The sequence below is a fragment of the Patiria miniata genome, unplaced genomic scaffold (assembly GCF_015706575.1).
Source record: "Patiria miniata isolate m_02_andy unplaced genomic scaffold, ASM1570657v1 HiC_scaffold_6, whole genome shotgun sequence".
Lineage (NCBI taxonomy): Eukaryota > Metazoa > Echinodermata > Asteroidea > Valvatida > Asterinidae > Patiria > Patiria miniata.
In genome coordinates, this window is record NW_024037073.1 from 3,974,934 (window position 1) to 3,996,235 (window position 21,302).

At 39.9% G+C, this 21,302-nt stretch overlaps 1 protein-coding gene and 1 long non-coding RNA gene across 3 annotated transcripts; one reads left to right on the forward strand and one right to left on the reverse strand.

Moving 5' to 3' along the window:
• The first annotated feature begins 657 nt into the window (after positions 1-657).
• Positions 658-1,955, forward strand: LOC119743614. The gene is made up of 2 exons (XR_005273074.1): positions 658-1,039; positions 1,388-1,955. It is a non-coding gene; the product is annotated as an uncharacterized LOC119743614 (long non-coding RNA).
• A 2,902-nt stretch (positions 1,956-4,857) lies between these two features.
• On the reverse strand, positions 4,858-20,070 carry LOC119743519 (eukaryotic translation initiation factor 5-like). 2 transcript variants are annotated; one of them, XM_038219940.1, is made up of 11 exons: positions 19,956-20,070; positions 19,615-19,843; positions 14,329-14,602; positions 13,443-13,524; positions 12,991-13,163; positions 12,376-12,600; positions 11,173-11,328; positions 9,966-10,127; positions 7,986-8,150; positions 7,343-7,462; positions 4,858-6,586 (listed from the first exon to the last, which is right to left on the reverse strand). In XM_038219940.1, exons 3-11 carry the CDS (start codon positions 14,398-14,400, stop codon positions 6,467-6,469), a joined length of 1,275 nt encoding a protein of 424 aa, XP_038075868.1. In that variant the 5' UTR covers positions 14,401-14,602; positions 19,615-19,843; positions 19,956-20,070; the 3' UTR covers positions 4,858-6,466. The 2 variants fall into 2 exon arrangements, with proteins under 2 accessions (XP_038075868.1, XP_038075869.1); XM_038219941.1 differs by having other exon boundaries at positions 19,615-19,870.
• Positions 20,071-21,302: the final 1,232 nt, after the last annotated feature.

The window sequence follows — 21,302 nt, forward strand, 5'->3', positions numbered from 1 at the left end:
GAACATGCGTGTGCTCCGTCTCTTACACGGAACTCGTGATTTTCAGCTTCGATCAAATTATGGTTTCCATTTTATTCATAAATACCTGAGACAGTTAACCCATTCCTATTGGTCGAAAGCTCATCACCTGGGTGGTTTTAAACACGCTGGTAAAACATGCGTTGGCTGCGCTACATCGCGCGGTACACGACATGTGCGCGCGCCACTCCCCATATAAGGAGATGTTTAGCACTACGGGTGCGAGGCACATATACCATATACATGGCCAGGTTGGTTTTTCGCAAGACATGAAGTAAAATGGTTGGAAACGTGTCAATATTTGAATTCTTTTGACTTTTTGACCAAACGGTATTTATGAATGGGAATAAAATGGTGCTGTAACAGTAAATGTAATCTCCATTTTTTTTCATAAATATTTGTTTTAGCTGTCTTCTTATATAACATTGTAAATGTCATGTAATTAAGCATTTTTCTGCAATATGAATTTTATGCAATAAACCAATAAAAAAAATAATATCCCTCACCTTCGGCTCGGGCCGGCCATTATCAATGACCAACCCCCAAACCGTTTTTTTTTTACACTAAACGTTTAAAACTGTTCCAGCACACCATCATAATGCACCTAGCAAGTTTTCTTTTATTCATGTCAGTGTCACAAAGTGTGATTTATATTTTTAAATAATGTTTCAATTTTTGTATTTATCATTGTGTTTATTAATGTAATTAATTATGGGATTTTCACTTATACATTTATTTTAGCACAAGTTAATTTAATTCTCCCCCATCCAGAATTGAGGCTACCCAGAGTGTACAGCAGAGCTAAATCTTTCTTATGCAAATGACAGTATGCAAATTAATGTCATGGTTGAGTACTTTTGTTAGGACTTGGATGCCATGTGCATTCCCCAGGGCACTGCTATTCTAGACTTCGCTGTGTGCAGTCCTGTGTGAGTACATGTACATGTACATGTATATACAGTGGTACTGTGTGTACCAGGGCGTGGCCCATGATTTAAAAAGCCAGTTTATCCTGCAAACTGTAAGTTTTATTTCATCCTGCTTTATACAATATAATTCAGTAATAGAAGTGCATAGTACAGAAATTATGAATATTTTGGGAGAATAGTGATAGTCCAGAAATGGTGCATTTTGAAGTTAATCTTTAGAGATTGATGTATAGAATTGCCTTTTGTAATCAAGTTTATTTTCATTAAAATTAATATAGTTGATGAAGTAGGATAAATTGTAAGAATTTTTGAAGATTTTTAATGCCATTTTCATTCCAGAAATTTGGGTTGAGCTTGAGCATGGAGCGAATGTAAATTTGATCATAAGTCGGTAGGCACTCTAATTTTCACTGTGAATTATGTTTAACCTTTTTTTAAAGGGCTTTTCCCTGTGGGAATAGAGAATTCCTAGGTTCTTGGTGAACCAGATAGCTTGTTCTGTGTGAACAACAGTTAGCCAACTCCCAAGACTAGCTCACGGTCTACCGAGAGAGTCAGGAGGAAGATTCGGAACCGAGTCCTGTGTGGACCAGGCATCGAGCCAGATTCCAAGGCCCGGAGAGGTCACCCAAGTTCCCCAAGCCCGGAGTTCATCCGCCTTAGTGGGATCGTCAAAGCGCCGGAGGGATGTTGTGTGTGTGACTGGTGCTCCAAATCGACCACCCGTGTCACAAGTGTGAGCTTTGAACACGGCAAGTCCTTCAAAAGGTTTTGAACAGTGACTGTTTAGGGGGGTGATTGCATTTGTTTTGGGGTATTGGAAACGGCCGTATAACACATAATACAGGATCCTTATAATGCCATGATATAGTTGAGTATCCGTCACTCAAAGTATAAGTAATTCATATAGTGGCATAATTCAATTGAAATAATTTGTACATAGTAAATTTCCGTTTGTTTAATATATTTATTTGTCGTAATTAAATAGTATTTTGTCTTGATCATACACATTTTGCCGTCCGGAGTTTGATTTTCTGTCCTGCTAATTTGTCAAATATATCCACTACTGTCCTCCATGGGAAAAACAGACCCATGGTGTGACAGTCAGTTATGCGTCGATTTCCTTTAAAATTTATTCAGAAAAAGGCAAGTACTGTTAAAATTGAAAATTCAAAACCCCACAGAAAAAAAAAACTCAACCGAAAACGGAAGGTTTCCCTAAAGCTTGGATTTCACCAAAGAAAAATGTCTTGGAACAGATCTTTGTGTACTTGCACATGGAGGGGGTTGCGCCCTTCCGGTGTAGGGTGGGCAAATATTCCCGCTCCCACTCTCGAAAAAAAGACGAAGATAAAATGAGAACAATGCTCGAGAAAGTACAAGGATTTGTGGAAATAATGTACTTTGCCCCCTTGTAGAAAATATCCTGGCGACGCGCATGTTTACTCACTGGTAGTATTGCGTTAGCCTACGTGACCTGAGGATACCGTTCAACCAAACCAATAGAATGGCAAAATGCACCGGGTTTCATAGGAGTCCAAATTTCATGTGACACTGGAAAAGTGTTTAAGACCATGCAGTCGGTCTTTATCATCCGTTTAAAAGCGGCCACTTCAAGGCGGGCCGGCTCTCGATAAATATGAATGGGTAAACTGTCTCAGGTATTTATGAATATGATTTTTAAACCGGTTGTCATAGGCATCCCACAAAAACTAGTTTAGGTAAAAAGCTGACCGCTATTAACAAGTTAGCACAGGTCACCAAAGTTGATGGCAATCAGCTTAAACTTGCCTTAATAATGACAAAATTATCAAAATTCACCCAATGGACCGATAGTAATCCTCTGACATTGACATATTGTAATTGTATGGCCAAATTTATTAAGCAAAGGCTTGGTGACTCACAGCTATTTAATAAAACTGTCTCAGAAAAGTGAAAAAATCTTGTGCAGATTTTCATTTCAAAGCTGAATTGAGATATCTGGCTCTTGTTTGGATCCAATGGTACAAGCTACATGTACAGAAGCAGGTACTGCAGTACAACAATTCACATATGAAAATAAAATAAAATTTTAAAATAAGGGTATACATAACTTAGTTTATAAAAACATAGGTCTTACGTGTGGTAAACGTGTTCATAAAAGATACTTTTGAAAGGCCTACAACAACTTATCTCTGTACACAATTTGGCGCTCCCATGAAAAAAAGCAAAATTCAGTAGTCTATACAACACTGTATGGCTGCATATAACAATATGCTACTAATTAACTGTGTTTCTCCTATTTATCCTTGAATTACGTGCATGGTTCGTCGGTGTGTGGCATTGCAGGCAGATCCAGGCAGTTGCCAAAGCGATGTTTGGCTCAATATCTGTCGTAGATTGATCATTAAGCAAAATTACAGCTTCATCTAGCGGACACTTTAACGACACGTTAATAATCCCTCTGTTAAAACTCATCCTTTTACTCGATTAACGGTATCCATCCATAACAGCACCATGACAACTGCCTGGAGCTGTCTACATTTTCAAGGACCGAGGAAACCAACGCTTAATACCAGGGTAGAAGGAGGAAACAATATTTTGGTAATATTTCTTGTTGCTACCATTCCATTAGCAAACCATAAAATTCCTCGTTCTTTGATTGAGATCGTTTCCTTTTTATTGACTTTTAATTATATAATTTAAAAAGAACTATTCTGTCCCATGATAAAATTCGAAGAACTCTCCTGAGCGCAATTTTAAACAAACAACCTGTGCAAATGTCACAAGACAGCATTGGTTTTTAAAACCAAATTCAATGAGTTTTAAGATAAGCTTTCGAATTCACGCAGTATTAGATCAAATATAAAAACTTCTCTTTGTTTAACTGACTTTCATATTGCATTTTATTCAATCTGAAGTTGAATATCTACCATTTTTTTTCAAATAGTTCAATCAACAAGCAGTCATCGAAGCGGCAAGGGTTTTGCGCCTGGTTTTTTTCCATCTCCTGTGGGCAACAATTCGTCGTGTCAGTGTGTAAAAACGTTATAACTGTTAAATTGGTCCTAAATTCAGGTGTTTGTGTATTTTCATTACGAGATACCCATATATTATTACAGGAGAGTTTCAATGAAGAATATTACGCCATTATGACGTAATAAGGTGGTATCTGGATTACATGCTTGAACGTGTACGGAAAAACGTCGTATCTCAGCGCGTTTATATACAAAAAGCCATAATGGTCGTGTTGTTCTAAAACGTCAGAATTCTCAAAAGACATAGACTTTCATGTTATTGTACAAATGGACACCAGTGAAGCTAATTTTTGCTTTTTCTTGAAACAAATTATCAGAAATCAGAGATTTTATTTTTCGGAGCTGTGGGACCAAAACAAAGTAAGAAATTTCAAGGAAAAGTAGGAAATTTCAAGAAAACAAGTAGGAAAAGTAGGAGCCACGCAAAAAAAATTAATTAATAAACAAGGAAAGGGTGAGAAAAGAAGGAATAATTGAAAGCCTGGTATTTATAAAGCGCACGTACGTGCTCAAGGCGCTACATCATTATTACCCTGCTCATTGGGCCAGTGAAACATGCCCAAGACAATCTCAGCTTCCTTGGGAGTATACAGCTAGATGCTACCATTTTGGTGCAAAGCAGCCAAAATCAACCACAATAACCATCTCTGCCCCACAGGTACCCAATTTACTCCTGGATAGACAGAAGCAATGAGTGACAAAGTACCTTGCCCAAGGGCACACGCACCGTAACCACTGGCTGGACTCGAACCCACAACCTGCAGAATCACCCGCAGACCGCGAATTCAATACTCCAGACCACGAGGCCACGGCACAGGGGTCGGAGCTTTCACCAATATTTCCCGTCGTTTAAATTCATCTAACTTTTCCCAAACTCACAAATGTAAAGTCTGTATTTTTGAGGTTCCTGTTTATTACTCTGAAACACACAGGACACAGAAATAAACACAACTCATACAATTCCGTAACACATGCAGAAACAATGAGAATTGTATTGAACAAAACGGTGTTAAAATCCACACTTGATCTTAAGAAACGCAGCTACTCCTTTCACACCTTTATCAGGTAGTATCCAATCATTAACTATTATTAACTGTAGTTCCCATTTGGTACTTCAATGAACCCAACGAACCAAACCAAAATTTCCTCGCCTCAAAAGAATTTCTTTTCCTTCAAGGACCTCAAATGTAAATCAAACAGTAAGAATCAATCAAATCAAACAGAAAGTAATCAGAATCGAGAAATTTGACTCATACACCTTTTTTTTTCTTCTCATAAGTTCATCCATACGCTGTTTGTACAGATGGCGATTAAACTTAACATTTCTCAAGACAAAGCTTAAAGAAGTATACTTTAAATTGTCGAAAATGTCACATCGTAAAGTGCGGTTAGATTATAACCCAGTTACATAGCATTTAACACGGAATCTGAATAGTGGAATATTTTTGCATTTTGTACAGCATCTTAAGCAACACATCTAGCAAGCTCCGGGACGAATTAACTACGATGAAAGAAACAAGCCATTAAGTCGGTGTGCAGCAAATTTATAACAGCATGTTCATGTGTATACTCACGGGCAATACTAAAAAAATACAATGGCCATATCTCAACAGTGAAACTATCGCGAAATATCCAACAGAATCCAATTTTGATCAGGTCAATTTAATGATAAGCAGGAACTTTTACTTCAATAGAGGTCCAACTGGACTTGTATATCAATATTATTTTGTGACTTGAAACAATTTAACTTTACACAGACAAACATCAGTTAAACTTTGCGTAATTATAAACAATGTTAACTTTTCCCAACCATTAAACTCATATCAAGGCTTTACCTTCAATTTTCGGAAAAACAAAGATTTGAAACGCTTATACAAGCAAAAAAAAAGAGAAAATCTTTTTTTAAGACATGAAATTAATGAAGCTTGCTTCATGAACGTAGAGCAGAGATGAACAAAATTTGGTAGAATCTTTCAGCAGAATCCCTAAGAAGGGGAAAAAACAACTGTGCACGATACAAAAATATCACAGAGCTACCAACGTAGGACAGATTCAAAATGTGGCAGCACTTGCACCTATTCCATATCACTTAACGATTGATGGGGGGTACCAAGTTATGGAAGAGACATTCGCTACTACCACAACAAATCAAATGTTTCAAGGTTTTTCTTTTTCCCTTTTTAAGGGGCATTTTGTACACGCAATTGAACAGCCACATGTAGTTCTTCCTGCATCTACAAAGTATCACTGCCCAAGACCCCCCAAAATTGGCATTTTTAAAAATACAATTGAAAATGTTTAGATTTAAGATAAATCAGAGAAGAGGAATCACTAGAAGCTATAGCTATACACGTGTTTATATCCTCAACCTGGTTTGTCTATACACATTTGATATACACAGTGCGTAATCCCAAACCTAGTGTAATCACAGTTGCCAGAGTTAACCTATAAAGTTACAAGGACAGGAGTAAAAGCTCCCGGTTGGTTCCATCTCCCCTGTCTTCAGATGTCGTCAATGTCAATGTCATCGTCCGCCGGTGCTGGTGCCGATGACGTCTTGGCAGGTGGAGAGATGGTCACCGCTTTTGGCTTACTGTCTCTGCCGTCTCTGGTGAATGCAACCTGTTAATAAGGAACCAATGCAACCTGTTAATAAGGAACCAAGACAGACGCAGCAATTAAAAAACAAATCTTGGTACCATGGACCTCTCATTTCTGAACATGCATCCAAGGGCAGGTCTTTGCTCCTCTTCGACACCTATGAGATACACTTTACCTCTATTGTCACTAAACTTCAATGTGATCCTCCAGCACAAAACCTGCAAAATTGGACCAATTTTTGCAAAAACTGGGAATTTTGGACTCATTGGAAAGGACAGTGAATAAGCTTTCCAATGCTGCACAGAATATGGAGAATCCGACAAAATCTAATGGAGTTATAGGTATTTTCAAGTCCTAATTTGCATTGATAGTTTATGCTTAATTATTGGCTGAATCTCAAACTACAGCCTTGCAACTTCTAACTGGTTTGGTGCTGGAGGGTCACAAGTGACAAAATCTACCCTCTGTGAGAGTTCACGTGCAAGGGGTCTATGCCAATATGGCCATGTCACATGAGGCGACAATAAACAGGCAACTTGTCCCAGAAAAAAAAATGACAGGCAAATAAAAAATTCCCTGTAATGTTCTGAGGAATTTCCATTAACTATTGAAAAACACTTGAATGCCACTGATGAGATTCACCCACTGATGAGATGCAACCGATCAAAGACGTGGATGATTGTTATCATTCGGATGAGATTTGTTTATGTCATGCCCCACTCCACCCTGGACATAACCCCACAATGACAGTATCACACACAGGTTCGTTGGACCCACCTCAACTCCTTCATCATCGCTGGAGTCATCTTCCTCTGCCTCCTCCAGCCACTTGATGAACGGCGCCGCTTTCTCCTGGATCAGCTTCATGATTTCCTTGGACACATACTTCTTGGACGGCTGGGCGAGAATGAGCAAATACACACACTGGATTATTTCATAGAATCTTTCACAGAATATTGCTCTTGAACATTTGGCTCCACAATGCTGTCATTGGAACACGCTGATAAGTCAAAATATCACTTTCCTTTAAAACCGCTGGCCCTTAGAAAAAAAATGTACATAACGACCATGAAGTATTGCCCAATAATGGCTTGGATGCCTAGTAAAGCTGGTCACACAGCACATAAAATTCTATTCAGTTGATTAACAGTGGCTTTTTACTGGAAGTGTTTTCATGCATCTAGTCTACACAACAGGCCAGATTTAGCCCAATTTCATTGGCCTTCAGGGGTAATCCTGTACGACAGCACTGCCTGGCTCTCTTCACCAGTCTAAGTCACAAGTGACAATCAGTCAGTGAGATGGGTATGAGGACACTAGGCTGGCCCTCTGGGACCAGCAAAAGAAATCAAGCAAGAGTGGAAATTTGACATTGTCCTTTCCAGCTTACAAGTGGATTCATACTTTCAAAAAAAGTTACCTTTTTGGACCAGGAAATGAGGACCTCCTCCTCCAGCAAGTCAAGGTCGTACATCTTCTTGAGGAGGCTTGGAACCTTGGGCATCAGCTTGTCCTCGTAAGTCTTACACAGCTGCTCAAAGGCACCCAGCAGGTACTTCTGAGCCTTGTGGGAATCATTGGTGAACTGTGGAGGGATAGGACATAAACAATTCAACAGCTAGATCACACTGTCACGGAAACCTTCTAGAAATGGTACTAAAGATGGCTGTAATTTGTTTAAAGCCACAGTCCATCATTTGCAGCTATCCAAAAAGTAACTGGCATAATTATTGTTGAAAAACATACTTGGTTGATAGATAGTAAGGGGACTAAACTCCCTGTGAAATTGTTCTTTCTGGCAAGCTGTCATTTTGAAGAAATCAGCGAAAGAAGGCCTTTCCAACGGTGCGTCTTAAGACACACCGTTGGAAATTTCCGTTAGTAGTTCGTTTTTTTTTCAATAGGCTAAGTGCACGCAAGCATTGGCACGATGCACACGCGTGCGGTTGCTATAATTCGTCGGATCAGTGCGCGACATCGCGTAGCTGCAATCGGCTCAGCGAGAATGTGTCTCGGACACTGAATTCAGGCCCATTAAAAACATGATTCAGCAACTTTTGATTTGAAAGCGAGATCCTTGAATGTTGTTTTTCTTGAAATACACAGCTGAAGCTGAGCTGAAACTTCATCAGGTAAGTTGTTCAGCACCCTTCTTTAGATCTTGAGCAATTTTGTTGCTTCAAACGAACAAAATGCACAAATTACAAATGATGGACTATACCTTTAATGAGCTAAACTGAAATCGGAATTAGTCCACCTCATACATATTCATGAGCAAGAACCAAATTCTAACTGGTCAATTCATCATCACGTGCCAGCCAGTAGTTTAGCTATATAAGAAGCCCACACACATAGAGTCAAAACAGTCAACTATCACAAGTAATCTGCACTATAGTCTTTTACTGAGCAATCACGGAACTTTCGCACAGGGCACAAAGTAGTACTCTCACAGCCAGTGTGCATACATTGTAGACGCATGATAATACAGGTTTGTTTATATGTAAATTCAGGAGTTTCTATTGTTCCTCTTCTCTTTTCCTTTGTTTATACTCCAAATTTTTTGCAACAGCTCTCATTGGTTTGTACATGTTTTCTAATCGAGGTCGTCCTCAATTTGGTTCCTGTCATCGATTCATCGATGATGTTGCACGTGTGTGTCCTTGATTTACATCATAAACATGCACGCATATACCCATGCAAGGACTTCACACATTTAACATTTAAATAGATACGTTGCATTTCCTTGCCAAGGCTCCTGCAATTACAATCTTATGATAACTGAATCTGTATCAGGCAGACCATCCAAACAACAAGTTTCTGTTTGAAATCGGGAAATCAAGTAGACGGTGTTTTCACAAAGTGACAAAAACCTCTATATCTGGAAAAAGGTCATCCCAAGGTAATCGCAGAGGCCTCACTATTTTGTCCCATTACTTTGTACACACTCTTCATCACTTCATGAAAATAATTAAACCTTGTGACAAATTGTTACATTTGCGCGTAATACGTCACTGCCGCGTGCGCGCGTCTGTTCTTTATCGACATCGCTCACAGTGCGAGCGTCTATTGCCATCCTAAAGCGTGTGAAGAGAAATGCATTATCCCTCTGGCCCTGCTAACGAGGTCAGTTTTTGTCACTTTGTTAAAACAGAAAAACACTGAGTTCAGGCTTTTTGGCAAATATTTGTTTACGATAATTTCAAAAGTAAACAATATTTTGCTTGGAAACTTGGTCAAATTGTTCTTTTGGTCAAATTCAATAAATTCGGCAGCAAAATTCAAAATCGGTTTTTGTCACTTCGTGAAAACATCGTGTAAGTGTACCATACTGTTTTGTGGTTTTGGAAAGTGATTTTTATTGATAATGCAGGATTTGTGGACCTGAGTTGTCGGTACCCACCCTAAGAAAGTGCAGCCGATAGGTGGACAGCTGTTTCATCATGTCTCCATCCAGGAGGAGCTCAGCCAGAATGAGAGGACCCTTCTCCTTGATGTCCAGACGCTCTGCCTCCAGCAGGATCTCCTTGTCTGCCCCGGCCATCTTACCTTGCTCTTTCTTGCTCTGTTAAGGCAGTTTTCAAAACAGGACTTTAGTTTTGCGGTGGGAGAATAGTTATCTCAAGAAAAGTAATCAATTATCACTGTGATCCTAAGTTTTTTTGTGATGAAGGGTGTCTGCTGGATAATTAGCATGAAAAGAAAAAACTATTGAAAACGCTTCACGGAAATGTTTGAGATGCGGTCGCAATTGTATCACCAAATCGGTAACAAGGCTTATGAGGTATTTTAACACAGACCGTTAGAGATGGGAGTTAGGACACTATGACCAAGCCAACCTGATGTTTGACAAAGCCAACCTGATCGTCCACCCTATGCTTTTTGCACTGCACTCCAATAGTACGAATGGCAATACACAGAACAAAGTAAACAAATCTGTAACAGGCATGCAACTGAAAATTAGGGGGAAAATGAGGAGGAAGTCCAAACCACACAAGACTTTGTACATCATTTGTCAATTTGTAATGTCATTCATGAGAAGTAAAAAAACAAGAAAATCAGCCGATCCGAGGAAAAGTTGCATGCCTGTGTACAGAGCTGCCAAGCCCTTAGTAATCTCTCCAAATCTGAACCATTGCTAACTGAAAGATAACCCTTCTAATGGCATTTTGCACTCCAGAATTCAACTGGCAAGTGAGTCAAAGAACCCTCCAGTACACGTCAGCTAGTGTGCACTGGCATGTCCAGTTGACCTGCACTATAGGTCTCGTTCAAATGACGTCATTTCCTATCGGCATTTTGAGCGTCAACTTGCATGACGCGCATCAGCTGCATCGTATTTCGAACACATTTTGAACAACCAGCACGCGTGTTTGGAACATTTTCAACACTGCGCAATGCGTCCTTGATTGCATAAAATACACAGTTGCACTTCTCCTACAGAAATGGACGTCACTGAACGAGCCCTATTAAATTACACCACCAGAGCAGGGGTTAATAGCCTAAACATTACTGACTGATATTGCTGTTATGTTAAATTACACAGCTGATAAATGTGCGGATCAAATTTTGGAGCGGTCAAAATATGTTAAGGATGACTAGAACGTTACCTTGACAAACATATAGAAGATATCCAGTCGTTCTTGGGAGGTCTTACTGAGATCGTCATTGAGTGTGATCCCCTTGGCCCCACTGGTCAGGCTCTGCATGCGTTCCAGCACAGCATCTTCACTGGTATCCACGGACCAATCATCATCAGCATCCTTCTGCACAATGAATACCAAGACACAATGTACAGATTTATTTCAGCTTTACTAACTCTTGCATTGACTCTCAGACTTTTAATTTTGCAATGAGAAAGTACCTTGAGTTCATTGCATGGACACTTAAAAGGTGCACTAGGTCCTGAAATCCCCGAAAATGTCATGTTTTGGATTGTGTACTTAGCCTATTTCAAACATCTGGTTGAAAGGAAACCAACCTAATGTCTTACCGTTCCCGAGAAAAGACGAAAAAACCTACATGTTTACATCGGACACGACGGAGTACGAATACGTTTTTCGTGTCAGTGTACAATATACACGTTGTGTGTCTCAGGAACAGCGGTGACCAATCACCAATGCAAAAAAAAGGGTTTCTTCAACATCCGCAAAAGGCGAAACTTTACAAATGAAATCTCAACTAGCACCCAAACAGCTCGAATTTATGGGGTCGCAAAAGTGGACCCCGAAATTTGTTCTCGCACGCTTAATACAGGAATAACACAAAAACGCCCAGTTTTGAAAGGATAGTTGTGTGGATGTTTATATCCTACTTTTAAATGTTATTTCGGATTTACATCATCTCGTTCATAGCGCGTTTTGTAGCCCAATTGGGCTGTTCCAGGACCCAGTGTCCCTTTAATATCTGCCAATTATTTTTAATACATTACCAAGTCAAATTTTCAAAATCGATTAAACATTGTCATCCTCACGCAAAAGAATTTAGACATATAACCTAACAGGTAAGCCAAATAAAAATCCTGGTAAGAAATTCAGACTGGCTTTAAGAAGCATCTATAACATTTAACTGGTTTTGACATTACCAGGTCAATGTATCCGAAAAATAGAGAAACCAGAATGGATGAACACAAATTACGCTTAGTTTCTTTACTTCCACATAAACAGTCCAATCTCTCAAACTACAAGGCTTTACAACCCTTCTGGAGTTCCTATCTGAAATGTTCAACTTTGGCCAAACTTTTCGAGTCTCATTTGGAACTTTATAACTTTTTCTTCCATAAGAGTTTGGTGTGATCAGGTAGTCCATCTCACCATTGCCAGCGCATCCACGCCATCATTGGCGTCCCCGTCCCCGTTCTGGTTGGAATTGGCATCCTTCTTGCGGGACTTACGCTCAGTCTTGCTGGAGCCGATGGTGGTCGGGTCGTGCTCCGGTGGGTTCTTGGTGATGAAGGTGGTGAGTTTGTGGCGCATGTCTATCATGCCCTGGTGACCACAGGCAACGCAGTGTTGCCCAATGGTTGATCTTTTTACAATCTGTTGACCGAACACACCACATTACAGAGTATTATACTCAATATTGGAAGATAAGCTACTGAGGGAATTTCTCCAACTTCTGCTTAACCTGTAAATCGTTTCACTTTAAAATGGAATCATTAGTATATGATCTTGAGAAAAAATGTTAAGAAAGTCCTTCTGATGACTAGCAATCTTCAGTATGAAGAGGACACAGGCATGAGGAAAAAAACAGCATTACCAATGATACAGCCGACTATATATAAATAATAAACAGGGCTTTGCTTCGCCTGCTTCACCTCACCCACTTCACTTTGCCCACTTCACTTTTCTGCCTGTCACCTGCCAGCTGGTAAATTTCCCCTCTGAACTCACAAGGCACTCTTATTGCACGTTTTGATATGGTCTTACCAAGTTAGTTTCTGGGTTGTCGCACTCGGGACACAGCACATACTTCCTGATGAAGACGTCCAGGAGATCTTGCAACTTGGACACGTCATGGGAGCCGTTCACGATAAAGCGCTCGTTCTTGAAGTCAAATTGAGTCTGAGCTCCGAGCTCACAGCCAAAGAACTTGGTTGGATCTGCAGGGATTGAAAACGGCAAAACACCAGAAATCAATCCTGAACAAGGTCTCTGTGATCAAGGAGTAAGTGGCCAATTCCATCCCAGGATGAACATTTTCATTATCTTCCTTATCTTCTAGTGTCTTATTTTCAGTAAGTTGTACTACCTCTGTAATTTCACAACTGTAAGAGAAAAGCAAGCTCACACTTGATCAGAATTGTATATAAAGTCAGTAATGTAACAGTACAGGGCTTTTCCCTCCTGCCTTTTAACTCTTGACATTTCTTGATACTCACATGTTGGTGGTCTAGACAGGCACTTGCCAACCTCCACCATGTTGGAAATGACTGTCTTGATTCCATTGCCTTTGCCCTCGACCTACAAACACAAAAATAAGTACTTCAAATCTAAATTCACAGTTTGAAAATGTATTCTTCTGCGTCATGATCTGAAGTCTCTTTCCACTCTTCGTTTTTTTCTCCCGATCATCCTCATCCACATTCAGTCGCTGTCACTGTAGCAGCTACAGAAAAACGATGCGTTGATTCTGAAGACCAACAGATAATACAGAATACTCCCCTGTTGCCAGGACTATCTGATATGGACTCTTTTAATTTTATAACTAGACCAGACAGGGTAGGACTAGTAAAGCTAGTCCCAGACTAGTCAGATCCAGAGTGCACAAAATTGAATTCGATCGATTCAGAATGGTTATTCCAAGCATCTGGGCCTAATTTCATGGCTCTGCTAACCACAGAATTCTGTGCTTACGATCACCATTTGGCACTGACTTCGCAAGCAGAAAAATTTCTGCACTAACCCTGTAAGGACAGAGTCCTTAGTAATGGGATGTACCCATGCGCAGAAGCCAAAATTCCTCGCTAAACCGTGAAATACGCTTACCGTAAGCATGGAATTTTCTGCCACAGTTAGCAGGGATTTTTGGCCAACGGTAAGCAGAGCCATGAAATTGGGCCCAGGTCTACAAAGTGAGCTGGATTTGGCAGATTAATTGGCATCATAGGGAAACCCTATACAATAGCACTGCCCGACTCTCTTCACCAGCCTACAATCAGTCCAAGTCTTAAGTGACACTCAGTGAGTCCGTCAGTGAGATAGGTGCGAAGAGGACCCTAGACTGGCCCTCTGTAACCAGCAGAAAGACAACAAATGTCATGAAACCTTTGCTATGAGCCGTGGCATTTTGTAGCGGTAGAACTGGTCGGTGACATTGCGGTTGACGTTGAGCGCCATCCTGACTGCCTCCTGGTGTTGTCACTGTTGTCTTGTCTGTCTTTACTCCACTTGAATCTTTTGTTGTGATTTAAGGGATGACTCGGACAGTTCGGTATAGAAGACATAAAATCGTCGGGTGGATGCCGATGTATGTGTGGATGCTGCTTTGTGCATGGACGGCACGGTGGGCGTTTAGCACTGGCTACCCTCACCAAAATATCTGTGCACACAAAACAAGTCACATAATCAAACTATTGTATGGACATGTAATCATATGAATCCAACAAGAAAAGGAGAAAAGAAAAGTCTACACTTTTTTATTTTGCATCACGAACACGACTAACAGTATTCTGCATTTACTGTAATATTCAAACAATGTATATTAATGTTTAACCTACACATTTGAAACCTGAAAAAATTACAATATTCCAAGTACATGTACTATAAAGGTAGTTAAAGATGCATTACAATGTACACAAAATGACATTAGGTTCTAGTGTCGCCTCTTCGTTCAAAAACAAGTATAATCTTTCTGAACATACAATGCATGTTCAGCATCAGAGCACACTTGCACATCATCCAACTTAACATTCAAGGAAGATCAGGTAACGGTATGTGTCAATAGACCACCTGAGATATGACACTCACTTCTCCCTTTCAATCAATCCATTGAAAAACGATTGCAAGAAGATTGCAAAGATTATAAAAGCAAAGTAAACATCATACACTCAATGCTGTTAGCTACTGCACACGATGGATCCTCAGGACAGTGCACATTGACCTTACACAGGAAATGGGGAACTTATGACCTCTAGAGATAATGTCTCATTTTCCTGGGTAGTCACCAAAGTTAGTACTACTAGTCAGGCTTTCCCTTTCAATCTTTACTCCATTTACATGTACCGGTACATGTCCATGTAAAACAATTCTGTCATGAGCCAATATGACCCTTCAGGCCGGTGTTTATCTCCAGTCTCAGTGGCATGAAACAAATGATATTTCAATTCCCCCTGGATGGCATGCCAGTCCAATCATAGGTTACTCTCCCGCTATTGCCAGTAGAGCCAACCCCAGCATACATGAGTATAAATGGGTGGAGAGAGGCAAGAGTTACGAACCCTAACCACTAGACCACACTCCCCACACGTGTACATGTACATGTACACAAATGTAGCAGTAACTGTAGTTTACAAGGAGTTCTACATGTAAAACTAATTCATCCGACAACACAAATCAGCAACAGGGACCAGTAGTTTACTGTCAGGGCCCAATTTCTTGGCTCTGCTTACAGTTAGCGAAAAATCCCTGCTTACTGTAGCAGAAAATTCCGTGCTTACGGTTAGTGTATGTCACGCGTTAGCGAGGAATTTTTGCTTCTGCACATGCGTACATCCCATAACTAAGGACTCTGTGCTTAAGGGTTAGCACAGAATTTTTCTGCTTGCACGGTTAGCACAAAATTTGTTAACGTAAGCACGGAATTCTGTGGTTAGTAGAGCCAAGCAATTAGGCCCAGGTTAGCAGTATTTATCTGATTGTTATAACTTTGACCATTTCTTGAACATTCCAAAACCTGTTATTCATAACCAGCATGCAGCATACATGTATGACGAGGCTCAGACCGACATGCTAGTTTTATATCTCTTTTTCCTGCAAACGCAAATGAGAATGATTTACAGCTAAAACATAATTTACATCAATCATAAAAAGATGTTCACAAAACTAACAAGGTTACTTTTACTTACAATTCCGAGATGTCCTAAAACATCAATGTTGCTGGTGAAATCAAAATATCTTTTCTACGATATTATAAAATGTAGATGTGCATCTTCAAAGTAATGAACATGGTCCAGAACACATTCAAATGAAATCTATCTCAAACACCTTACAGGAATACGGGAAACGAAGCTCGCCTTCATTACTCTGAACAGAAACTGGTGCGTAACCGATTTTTATATGATTTAGACATTGCGAAATAAACACACAATGTCGTCAGACAAATTACACATACCAGGATTTAACCTACTCATCAATTTATAACTGATTATGAGGCACAAAGACTTAATGAAGTAATGCTGCCAAGTGTATCATATATTATTAGATGCCACTTAAGACTACATGTAAACTTGTACAAGGTGACAATACAACTGCGCGGTGAATGACGTTGGGGCACACGTAAAGTGCCAAATGAAGTTCCGTTATAGGGGGTAAAGGAACACGAGTCATACTGAAACCACTAATACCTACATACACGTACCACCTAGTACCACTAACCACAGGTTTATACACCTTGTCTCTGTGGCTAAGGAGTCATACCTGACTGCAGATGGACGATTTTGACAACCATCTTGTGCTTCCCTACAAATCCAAAAATTATGACACTATACAAAAAGCCCCCAACTTAAAATTGTTTTACTCCGGTGTGTCCTTTCTCTATGGGTAGATTTGGACAAGGCCCACAAGGGCCAGTAAAAATTTGCCCTGTGAACATGTACATGTACATTGTATATGAGCTTCCATTACTTGACAAAGCAACTGCCCGCCTAAATCTATGTCCTTAACGATGGTCAGTCATCGCAAATGTATGTTGAACACAAAATTGGAAAATAGAAACAATATTCACTTTTATAAGATGAAATTTTGCGTCGGGGTAATATAAATCAAATTAGGTTTTGCCCTTCACCGACGTTTAAACAATGTATACTCAGTGTGTTACCTCCCGAGTGAAAGTTGGAAAAAAATCACTCGGGTGGGACTCTCCCACCCTGTTACTTTGCACGCATTGCAAGTCCACCTGTACCCTGGGGTGGCTCTGTACAGAGTAAATGTGTAGTTATAAAAAAATGATCTTAATAAAAAAGTTTTTTTCTAACAAAAGTGAATATTCACCGAAGTTTAAACACTGTAGGCCTATACTCAGTGTGTTACCTCCCAAGTGAAAGTTGGAAAAAAAATCACTCGGGTGGGACTCGAACCCAAGACCTCCTGTTTTCTAGTGCAGATGTCTTACCACTCCACCACCGAGCAAACGGGATCAGTTGGCTGGTTCGAATCTGATGTACATAGCAGCGGGTATGGCAAACCACAACCGATCCAAACAAACAAACAAAATTGTTTTAGGTAGTTAAAGACCTACTTCATACATCTTTCAAGGTATTTTTTTCAACAAAAAAAAAGGATTTCGATGCATTTTGATGATATTATTTCACGGACAAATCGACTAAAAATTAGGTCATGAAATATCCGTTTTTTTTCGAGAACAACGAAAGTCTCCCAAATGTTGAGGTAATCAAACGAAAGAGTGAACCTTCATCTACAAAAATCGTGAACGTGATGTCGTTAATATTTTAAGAATTCGATGTACACCTAATGTTTCCAACAACTTCCATTTTTCACAACGCGAAAAGATCATCGCCATTGTAAAGCATAGAGCGAGGAACCCAAACACGGTGTGACCTTGTGACCCAAACGCCCACTGATTGGTCGAGCTCGCGCATGGCCTGCTTAATATTCATAAGTCATTCATTGCGCGAATAGCGCGTGCTATTCACAATGTTTTCAGGCCAACGTACGTCGGCGTACGTTTACACGCCTACATTGTGATTGCAAATCATGTAATCTCGCAAAAGTCTTCATTTTTCAACCGACGATTTGGACCAAACATTAGAAGTCTCCTGCATGAAAATGAAGCGTATACTTTCTCCTCTGTCTTCTAAGCCTTGCCATTTGTTTCGGCCTTTTGTAAGAATCGAATGTACACCTAAAAACTATCGGCCCTCGATTTTGTTGACAAAAATATGATTTTGTTTGACAGGCCATAACAACACTATATAATTTGTCAAAAGCAGTTATTTTTGTTATCAAAATAAAGCACACGATTTCAACTTTTCACTTATTTAGCCATCTTGGCCAAACAGTGCATGTATTGAGGCACTATTCGTTTTTTCTGTAGTCTCGAATAAATCTCATAAAATCTCGCGTACGCTTTTGGGCAATGCGTGCTTGACCTCGGGACGAGAAACTGAGGTCAAACAGGGCTGTGTGCTAGACACGGCTACTGACTGAGCAGAGCTTGTGTAGTGTACGGCCAGAGGCAGTCGGGCTATTGTCTTTTCAACATATTTGCAATAACTGACCATAGCTTCCTTTATTGACAAATGATTGAGATGATATTTGAAGGAAAAAGTTCTGTCATGATGCAACATTCTTTCTGGGACTGAGAAACATTTCCAATTTTGTTAGAAAATACTTTGAAATGCACTTGACTTTGTACACAACCTGACAACCAAAGTGTCTTCTGGCTGGATACTACATTCTTATCTTTTTTATTGTATTAACCCTAACATACCTGAATCAAAATCCACTCCCCTGTTTCGGGGGATTTCGGCGGATTCAGGATACCTCCATATTGCACAAACTGGGGGATTTTTATGGATTTGGGATTGTAAGCCTAGCGGAACTGCAGGATTTTGATGGATTCAGGATACCTCCATATTGAGCTGTTGGGCGGGGGACTTTGGTGGATTCAGGATCTCAACAGAGCAACTCTTTGGCTATGTTTGTGGTCATGAAATACTGCTTGTAGCCCTGCCAGGTCTGTCACATGCTGTACAAAAATGTATGTACTGGGCGGTTGGGAGCTTGTGACTGTGGCTTAATATTAGGCCTCGGCATAAACAATGGATTATGTACATAACCCATCCAGACAAAGCAATGCTGGATTGCCGGGGTGGGACAATTGCTCACCTGCTCATTGAAATAGCCCTTCCAGACAATGCAAACATCATAGTATACATAATTAACTACAGCCCAAGTTAAAAGGAAAAACAACCCACATCATATCCACCAGCAGTTGAACCATGCATTGGCTTTTTCCATGGATCCTATGCAACAACACACATTACAATTGACATGCGAGCAACATGGTATCCTGAATCTGTCAAAATCCACCACCATGACCATGACCACTGGCACCAGAAATTTAGGTGATGGATTTTGAAGACCCAATGGAAAAACATGCTGTATTTTTTTATGCCACCATGGTATCCTGAATTTGCCAGAATCCATGAAGACTTTTGCTGGTGGACTTTGGCAGATTCAGGATACCTCCAGCATCTATGCTGGGGGATTCTGATGGACTCAGGATACCAGTATTTTTTGCGTGACAAAATTGGTGGATTTCGGCAGATTCAGGATACTTTCTAGTAAAAGAGCCCCAGGAGTTATACTCACCGTTACAACTGCAAAAAGACATAAACACTTTGGAGTTTTTGCAAAAATTAAGACGAGAAGACAGCGCTCAAGTCACTGCACTGCGTTGGACTGTTTATACAGGCGAAAAGCTTCGTTGAGATGCTCCTACTCGTAGGAATCTCCTTTCTTTGCAAACCACGTTTTGCCAAACCCTGCCTGAAATTGTCGACGCCTCGCACAAGAAAAAGGCTTCTTGTTCCAGTTATTTCTGCACAAATAAGACAAAATGTATCAACTATAAGTTCCTTATATATCACTCTTTCAGCTTAAACAAGTTAAAAATCCTAAATTTAAGTGCAATTAGAGTGTTTTTGACTTACAAATTTCCTTGTTCTGGACCAAAATCATAGCATATGGAGTACGCACGTACGCTGCATGTACTTGTATCGAAGTCAGAACGTCGCTGGTAACAATCGCTAGCAAGGTATGGTTTTGCAAATTGAAGAAAATAACAGGGTACCAGTCAGCACAGCCATTTCACGAAACCGTACGCACGCGCAATGGCGTAACTCTCGGGTTGCGCAACTTTTCACGCTCGCTAGCTGCGCACTATTTCACGACAAAATCACGAGTGTCATGATACTTAAAATTTAGTTATGCAACTACGCAACTTGCGCGATCATTTTTGCGTAAGCGTAGTGACTGAAATGATCGACATTTTACCAGCAAATCGGGACTGTCGTGGAGTCCGTTAAAGCACAACTTATCAAGGTTTTTTTCAGGGGTGAAATCGGCTGCAGAATTAACAACTCTACCTTTATTGAAATCAGTTAGAAATCAAATCTAGGATTATATAGTGTTGTTCGGTATGATTCTCTCCGTTACATGCAGGCAACTATATTACAGTAAAAGATAATTCAACTTAATTACAACATGTATTAATTACTAAATACACTGTACTTACAAACATTTTTGGATTTATGAAGTGAAATATGATCTATGGGGGATGCATTGTGAGCCTTGTTATTTATTACTTGGGTCAATATTGGTCAGGACCCCGTTGGTTTGTACACAGTATGCCAAGAGGTGAGATAAAAAACATTTTGACCGTTTGTGAAAGATCTTCCGACCGTGCCATGTTGCAGTACATCGGCCCCATACACGTGTATGATATGCAGAGCCGCAGTCGAACGTATGATAACATGCACCGAATGCGACTCAGCGCGGCGACAGCCAATCGGAATCGACTTTAGAAACTGTGACGTCATTTCAATCAGAAATGAGGACTAAGCTGTTGATTGGTTATTTGGATGCCATGTTTTTACTAACTAACTTTCTTTTTTATTTATCCCGTATATAATCGACAGTAATTGTGCATGGCTGTCTTTCGAAGGTCATAGATAAAGGTCAGTACTCACACTGAACATTTTATTTAGTTAATTGACTAACAACAATTAGTCATTAACACTGTCTTATTTTGACTTATTGATAGTTTGTCATGTGTGGGTCATTTTGACTAATTATAGTCATGAAAAAGTGTCTTATTTGACTAACTTCTCAAATGATTAGTAATGCAAGAAAATTAATTAGTAATGCAAGAAAATGAATTAGTAAGGCCAAAAAAAAATAATAATATTCGGTCTCTGGTCAGACCAAAGTTCCGGAATTGACGCGGGCACGCGGATTTTTTTTTTTTCTTCAAGCTTGGATTGTACAGACAAGGTGGG

What these genes read in the sequence shown, in the direction of transcription:
- LOC119743519 (XM_038219940.1), bottom strand. Translation starts at nt 14,400, where the DNA reads ATGGCGCTCAACGTCAACCGCAATGTCACCGACCAGTTCTACCGCTAC. An exon ending in TCTTCTATATGTTTGTCAAG is followed by an intron (nt 10,128 to 11,172) that starts GTAACGTTCTAG and finishes CTGCCTTAACAG; the next exon opens with AGCAAGAAAGAGCAAGGTAA. An exon ending in ATCGGCTGCACTTTCTTAGG is followed by an intron (nt 8,151 to 9,965) that starts GTGGGTACCGAC and finishes ATCCCTCCACAG; the next exon opens with TTCACCAATGATTCCCACAA.